The sequence below is a fragment of the Piliocolobus tephrosceles genome, unplaced genomic scaffold (genome assembly GCF_002776525.5).
Source record: "Piliocolobus tephrosceles isolate RC106 unplaced genomic scaffold, ASM277652v3 unscaffolded_32058, whole genome shotgun sequence".
Classification (NCBI taxonomy): domain Eukaryota; kingdom Metazoa; phylum Chordata; class Mammalia; order Primates; family Cercopithecidae; genus Piliocolobus; species Piliocolobus tephrosceles.
In genome coordinates this window covers 6,110-13,360 of record NW_022315486.1, presented here as the reverse complement: position 1 = coordinate 13,360, position 7,251 = coordinate 6,110, and the positions used below count along the sequence as shown (strand labels likewise).

General features: G+C 55.8%; 1 protein-coding gene across 4 annotated transcripts; it reads left to right on the top strand.

The window, feature by feature from the left end:
* The first annotated feature begins 478 nt into the window (after positions 1 to 478).
* On the top strand, positions 479 to 7,005 carry LOC111535008 (SH3 domain and tetratricopeptide repeat-containing protein 1-like). 4 transcript variants are annotated; one of them, XM_026452233.2, is made up of 6 exons: positions 479 to 637; positions 1,247 to 1,353; positions 2,624 to 2,771; positions 4,754 to 4,875; positions 5,597 to 5,746; positions 6,802 to 7,005. In XM_026452233.2, exons 2-6 carry the CDS (start codon positions 1,294 to 1,296, stop codon positions 6,829 to 6,831), a joined length of 510 nt encoding a protein of 169 aa, XP_026308018.1. In that variant the 5' UTR covers positions 479 to 637; positions 1,247 to 1,293; the 3' UTR covers positions 6,832 to 7,005. The 4 variants fall into 4 exon arrangements, with proteins under 4 accessions (XP_026308018.1, XP_026308017.1, XP_026308020.1 ...); XM_026452232.2 differs by having other exon boundaries at positions 6,755 to 7,005; XM_026452235.2 differs by lacking the exon at positions 6,802 to 7,005 and adding an exon at positions 6,643 to 6,702.
* The last annotated feature ends 246 nt before the right edge of the window (positions 7,006 to 7,251 follow it).

Sequence of the window (7,251 nt, the reverse complement as noted above, 5' to 3'; positions counted from 1 at the left end):
CTAGTATCCGGAGGGGGAGCGGATGATAATAATTCCAGTATCGCAGGCTGTGTTCACCCGCCCTGTGATATTGTTCTTATATCCTGGAAGGGAGAGGATGATATGACTCCCCGTAGAGCAGGAGGCGTCCACCTAGCCTGGGATATTGTTCCTAATATCCATGGAGAGGAGAGGCTGATATTACTCCCAATATGGCAGGGGGTGAACATGCACCCTGTGATATTCTTCTTAATATTCCAAGGCTGAGAGGTTGATATGACTCCCAGTATCACAGACACTGTACACCGCCGTGTGATACTCTTCCTGATATCCGGAAGGGGAGAAGATGGTATTAATCCCCATATCGCAGGAGGTGAACACCCACTCTGTGATATCTTTCCTAGTATGCAGGGGGAGAGGGGATAATATTATTCCAATATTGCAGAAGATGTACATGCTCCCCCCATGATATTGTCCTTAATATTCCAAGGCACAGAAGACGATGTTACTCCCAATATCGCAGAAAGTGTACACCCCCCAGTGATGTTGTTCTCATGATCCAGGAGGGAAGAGGATGATATGACTTTCAACTCCTGCACCCTGCAATGCTCTCACCCTGCAACACCGACACCCAGCTCAACCTGACATAGGACCAGAGGTGCTGGCTGGGGGTGTTCATTGCTTCTCTTTTCTCTCTTGCCAGACTCAGTAGAGGAAGCTGAGACCGCTTCTGGCTTTGGGAGAGGCCAGTGAGCCTGTGTGTTTGGAGCCTGGTTGCATGAGAGAAGCATGTGTAGGAATGCCAGGGGCTGGCTTTGAACCCCATTCCCCGAACATGATGCTGAGTGTGGCAGACATGACACTTGGCTTTGCTCTCTCAGGGTTCCATCTGCGACAGGGGCTACTTGTGCCCCTGGCCTCATCAACTCAGGCTGAAGGTGGCCCTGGTCCTTGCCAGAGGGACTTTGTGAAGCAGAAATAGATGGCCTGGTACAGGGACCAAGCCTGGCCAGGACCTTGGCCCTAGGAGTTGTAAAGAAGGCCAGCCTCTACCATGAGCATCTGCACCAAGCTGTGCCCATGTCACAGTGTGCTCGGCGTCTGCCCTGGCACAGGTACATGGCCTGTCTGCGCTCAGGCTCCCGGCCTATGGGGCCCAGGTTCACAGAGGTGTGAAAGAGACAAGCACAGAGCAGGGGCCTCTGAGCCCAGCCAGCCTCGCTTTGATGCTGGGAGGCTGACATCTTCCATTTTGTCTTCTGCCCAGGCCAGCTGCGGGCCGTCCAGCGGCTGTGCTACTTCTACAGCGTCGTCATGCCCAGCAAGGCCCAGTGTGTCCTCTACCACGAGCTCCAGCTCTCACTGGCCCGCAAGGTGACCGACAAAGTGCTGGGGGGCAGTTCCTGGAGACCATCAGTCAGCTCTACCTGTCCCTGGGCACCGAGCGTTGAGGGCTGGCTTTGCAGTGGTGGGAGTGGGGAGCAGGGAAAGGGGGCTGGGGGGTGCAGGACAGGGAGGAGGGCACAGGGAAGCTGGCCCAGGGCCCCATCGGCCCCTTCCCTTTTGATCATTTGGTTCCTTGGCATCAGATGCTTGAACTGGTGGGCCTGGGGTCATCCCAAGGCTGCTGCTGGCTCGTGAGTCCCAGCTTGAGCCTCCATTGTTGGGTCAAAGGTCATCTCAACCCCAGCAGAGGCAGTACGTGCACTCTGGGCTATTCTTCATACTATGGTGGCTTTTGTCATCTGACCTCTGCCTGCCCCGAGTCTTCACTCCTGGCCTTCATCTGTCCCCTTAAATGTGACCACAGCAGCCACCTGTGGCTTCTCTCCCACAGAAGACAGAGCCAGTTGTGTCATCTGCTTCCCTGGGGCACAGGGGCTCAAGGTCTCACGTCCCATAGGTGGCCCACTCGGCTTCCCCCGAGCATTCTGACCTGGTGGGGTAACCATGGCCCTAACCACACCACGCACAGCTCCCAGTGACATTGCTGCAGTCATACCCCCTCGAGTGTCAGACTTACCAAGACAGCAGGGAAGGAGCCAGACTCCATGGCAACCTGGGAGACTGGCTCCAGTCTTGGCCTCAGGTTCACAGAAGGAAAATGGGCCAGTGTGCTGGAGCCATGTTTCTCAAAGTGTAGTCCCTGTGCCAGCAGAGCAGCATCTATGTCACCTAGGAGCTTGTGGCAAGTGGGAGTTCTAGGTCCTGCCCCAGGTCTGTGGAGCCGGAAGCTCTGGGGGCAGGGCCAGCAAGTTATACAGACAGGCCTCCGAGTGACTGTGATGCCTGCACACCTTGAGAACCATCGACCTAGATAGCCTCTGAACACTAACGGCTCCTGGTGCGTCTGGAGAAGACTCAGGCCATGTCTGGGAGGCAGGGGAGATGGACTAGCACACTCCTCCTGCCACAGGGCAGCATGATGCTCGATTCCCTCAGAAGGATGTCCTTCATCTTTTCCATGCCATGTGTGTTCAACCTGGCCCTCCCAGCAGCCTGGGAAGGGCAGAACACTGCACACACAAGAGGGCCATTCCCAGTCCCCACATTCCAGATTCATCTGTCACCAGACCCACGGGAGGAGGCAGACTGGTTCCAGGAGGATGAGAGCCCTTGTTCTGACACCTGTGTCTGATTCCAGGACCTACAGATCCACTCTGGACTACACCAAACAAAGTCTGGGGATTCTCATTCACCTCCAGAAGAAAGAGGAGGCGCATGCCTGGCTGCAAGCAGAGAAGATCTACTACATCCTGTGGCAGAGCAAGCTGGTGGACCTGTACATCCAGGTGAGTGGCAAGGGAGGCAGGAGGGCCTCTGTGCTGTTCACTCTCTGTCCATCCATCCATACATTCATCCTTCCAACATCTCTTTACCTGTTCATGCTTCCATCCATCATCCATCCATCTGTCCATTCATCCGTCCATCATTCATCCATTCTTTTATCATCCATCTATTCACCCGTCTATCCATCCATTCATCCTTCCATCATCTGTTTACCTTGTCATGCTTCCATCCATCCATCATCCATCCATTCTTCCATCATCTTCACATACACCTATGGGTCCTTCCATCCATCCTTCCATCATCCATCCATTCACCTGTTCGTCTTTCCACCCACCCATCCATCCACCCATCATCCATCCCTCCGTCCATCCATCCATTCACCTGTCCATCCATCCATCCATGTTTCCATCATCTATCCTTCTATCCATCCATCCTTCATCTGTTCATCTCTTCATCCATCCATCCATCTTTCCATTATCCAGCCATTCAGCTGTTCATCCCTCTATCCATCCAACCATCTTCCATCCATCCGTGATCCATCCATTCACCTGCCCATCCATCCATTCATCATTCATCCTTTTATCATTCATCCATTCACCTGTCCATCCATCCATTCACCTGTTCATCTATCCTTCCATCCATCCTTCCATCATTCTTCCACTCGCCTGCTCATCCTTCCATTCATCCATCATCCATCCATCCACCTGTTCATCTTTCCATTCATCCATCCATCCGTCCATTCATCATCCATCCAGCCACCATCCATCCACCTGTTCGTCTGTCCTTCCATTCATCCAACCATTCTTCCATCATCCATCCATTCACCTGTTCATCCTTCCATCTATCATCCATCCACCCATGTATTCATACATCCATTCCGGAATCCATCCATGCTTCCATCATCCATCCTTTCACCCATCCATCCACTCACCTATTCTTCCATCCATGCATCATTCATCCATCCACCCACCAATCTATTAATCCATCCCTCCATTCATCTGTCCATTTGTTTATCCATACATTCATCTATCCACCATCTCTCCATCCATATGTACATACATCTACCCTCCACCCATCCATAATCTACTCACCCATACATACAGACATACACACATCATTCCAACCATGCACCCACCCATCCGTCCATGCATCCATCTATCCAAGCATTCATCTATCCACACACCCATCCATCCAGCCATGTGTCTATACATCTACTCATTCCTAAGCCACTGCTGAGCACCTGTTGTGTGCCTTTTCCCTCCCTCCAACTGGTTCCCTCACATCCTCCCCCAGTGGCCAGCATCTTCTTCCTGAGGGCAGAGGAGTGGCCCCTCACAGTGCCTAGCACCTGCTGGTATACAGCACATGCTCAAATAATGGGACCACTCAGTTAACACACAGAAGAACTTGCTCCAAGAGACATGTGGTACATCTCCTTACAAAATGAATCTATCATAGCGGCTGTTTTCAGAGGCTTTCCCAAACAGAGTGATCTGGAACAAATTGTGAAGTCCACGAGCCTGGTGAAGCTTTCATTATTGAGCACCTGCTGTATACCTCCTTGAGCTGAGGAGAAGGATCAAGAGCTCATGGTCAAGAGGGGACCAGGCCCACCCACAAACACTGTTGATGTGTGGCCCTGAGCTGCGGCAGGGATGTGGCAACGCAGAAAGGAACTAGGGGCTGGGTTCCCAGCAATCTGGGGGCCACGGAGGCTTTTTGAGTGCAGGGGGGGGGTGGGCTAGGGCTAGCCCTGGTGGTAGGATTCACAGGTGTCGGGCTCCTGGGCTGCAGCTGCTTAGTCACCTCCTGGCACTCGGGTGCATCAGTTCATTGTCGTCATGCCAGTGGTGGGGCAGCCCTAAGGCACAGGTCTGATAAATGCTCAGGTGTACCTGCAGTGTGGGAGAGGAAGGAGGCTGGTGAAGGTGCGTGTGGCCACCTTGCCAGGTGTGGGTCTTGAGGGAATTCTGCCTCCTTTCAGGTGGCACAGAATGTGGTCCTGTACACAGGCGACTCCAACCTGGGGTGGAGCCGTTTGAGGCAGCTGGAGACATCTTCTTCAATGGGGCCTGGGAGCGGGAGAAATCCGTGTCCTTCTACCAGGTGAGCTGGCCTGTGGGCTGATGTGGGTGGGCCTCAGGGGGGGCACCTGGAGGGCTGAGGGACAGGTGTGACAGGGCAGAGGCCTCCCACCTGGAGGCAGGGCCACCCATGCACATGCTTAGTTTCCCAGTGGTCTCACCGGGAATGATATTGACCGTGCCCCTGCCCGGGACAAACGCTCGGGTCTGGACATGACAGTGGCTCTACTCTTTGCACCTGATGGTCTCAAGCAACCATGAGCGGGAAGTCCTGTCCCCATCTTCCAGATGAGGAAGCTGAGGCTCAGAGAGGCACAGGGACATGTCAAAGGACACACAGCATGTCAGTGGGAGACCCAGGGCCAGGGACCAGATCTGCCTGCACCCTGAAACGGGGACGGCTTCTCCCTTCCTCAGAGCTCACGGTGTGGCTCAGCTCTGGGCACAGAAAAATGTGGTGTTTTTAGAGCAGAGAAGAGTGCTGGCCCCCCCCAGTCAGACCCCCGGTGCCCTGGTAGGAGAGGCTGGTCTGAGGCTGCCAGGTGTAGCTGGATGGGCCTCAGATGACTCTTCCGCCCCCAACTTGGGTGTCTGAACCGTGCGTTATCCCAGAGCACAGAGCTCTGTGGAGGTGCAGGGGTAACTGGGGCATGGGAAGCTCCAAGCACATGTTTGAGCTCTGAGGAGGGCGCTGGGCAAGGTGGGTGCTGCGGGAAGCCTGACCCCACCTGCCTGTGTCGTAGGACCGGGCCCTGCCCCTGGCAGTGACTACGGGCAACTGCAAGGGGAGCTGCAGCTGTGCAACAAGCTGGTGGCACTGCTGGCCATGCTGGAGGAGCCCCAGGAGGGCTTGGAATTTGCCCACATGGCCCTATCTGTCAGCATCACTCTGGGTAAGTCCCCTGAGCCCCCGCCCTGCCAGGACCCACACTTTGCCAGAGCCGAGCCTCCAGGTCTACAGCGCAGGAGCTGAAACAGCTGCTGGATTTTCCCGGTCTCCTGTCCAGGCAGGCAGATCTGCCCAGCTGGCTTCCCCTTCTGGCCGTGGGCACAGCCCGAGGTCTCTCACGTAGCGCAGCGCTCCCTGCCTGGCTGAGCTCTGCTTCCTCTATCTCTTCCCGCTGCTGACCACAAGGGCCGCCCAATGTGCCCTCTGCCTTCCAGTCATGCCAGGCATCTCGGTCCCTGTATGTACCAGGCTGAGTGGCACATTCCCTTTGTCTTGTGCCCTTTCCACCCTCATCAACCACACAACTCTCTGGCTGATGAAATCCCAGTTCCCCTTCCAGCAGCCTGCCCCTTAAGGCCGGGCATCCCCTGGTGCTGTGCCAGGTCGTCTCTCCTCCTCCAGAGACAGGGAACCCTGGGCAGGCCGCATGCACCAGCGCCTTGTGCCCTGGGGCCCAGTACAGAGTAGGTGTGCAGCTGTGTGGGCATGCATTGAATGCAGGCTCCACGGCACTCACCCTGCAAAGGGGAGGACATCAGGGACAGCCTAGCTGAGTTTGCGCAACTGTGGGGGGACCTGGAGCTCAGGCACACAGTGACTCCCCAAGGTAAGGGGCTCTGATCGTGACACACCCAGGAGGAGTCAGATGTCACGTCTGTGGGTTGCATGGAGCCGGGGTGCCCAGGAGCACCTGGACTGCATGGCTTTTGGGCTCCCCTGGTTAAAACCAGTGAGCAAAGGCAGGTGGCTATGTGTAGGCACAGAGCTGGGCCATCCAAGCCTGACTTTGCCAAAGCCTCACAGTAGACAGGGGCAGGCCTTATTAGTTCTGCTTTACAGATGGGAAAGTGAGTCTGGGAACACGGAAGGGACTGGCCAGAGCTGCCCAGGTGACCGCAGGTGCCTGGAAGCAAGCCAGGTGCTGCCCAGGGTCTTTATACCTGCTCCTGAGGGGCCTGTGCCTGACTGCCCCAGGGAGCCACGTCCTCACACCTGCAGCTTTGGCCTACACCCCAGGGGACCGGCTGAACGAGCGCGTGGCCTACTACCGGCTGGCCGCCCTGCACCACCGGCTAGGCCATAGCAAGCTGGCGGAGCACTTCTACCTCAAGGCCCTGTAGCTCTGCAACTCGCCGCTGGAGTTCAACTAGGAGACCCTCTACTACGTGAAGGTGTACCTGGTGCTCGGTGACATCATCATCTACGATCTGAAGGTTGGTGGGGAGGGACAGGGCTGAAGGTGGGTGGGGAGGGGCAGGGCTCTGGGTGTTCCCGGCCCCCTTGGAGTTGGATCTCTACCCAGACTTCCTTAGGAATGGCCCAGTGGCTTCCCTGGAGCTCTGCACCCAGCTAGAGGAGATGGCAAGGTTAGCAGATACAACCCAGCTCCCAAGTTGGCCAGGCCCCACCCTCAAGAACTCAGTCTCAACCAGGGAGGCTGACACATGA

Coding starts and splice junctions, on each gene's coding strand:
- LOC111535008 (XM_026452232.2), top strand. CDS start 1,294: ATGCCCAGCAAGGCCCAGTGTGTCCTCTACCACGAGCTCCAGCTCTCA. Junction 2,772..4,753: donor TGGTGGACCTGTACATCCAG/GTGAGTGGCAAG, acceptor GCCTCCTTTCAG/GTGGCACAGAATGTGGTCCT. Junction 5,747..6,754: donor ATCTGTCAGCATCACTCTGG/GTAAGTCCCCTG, acceptor CCTGCTCCTGAG/GGGCCTGTGCCTGACTGCCC.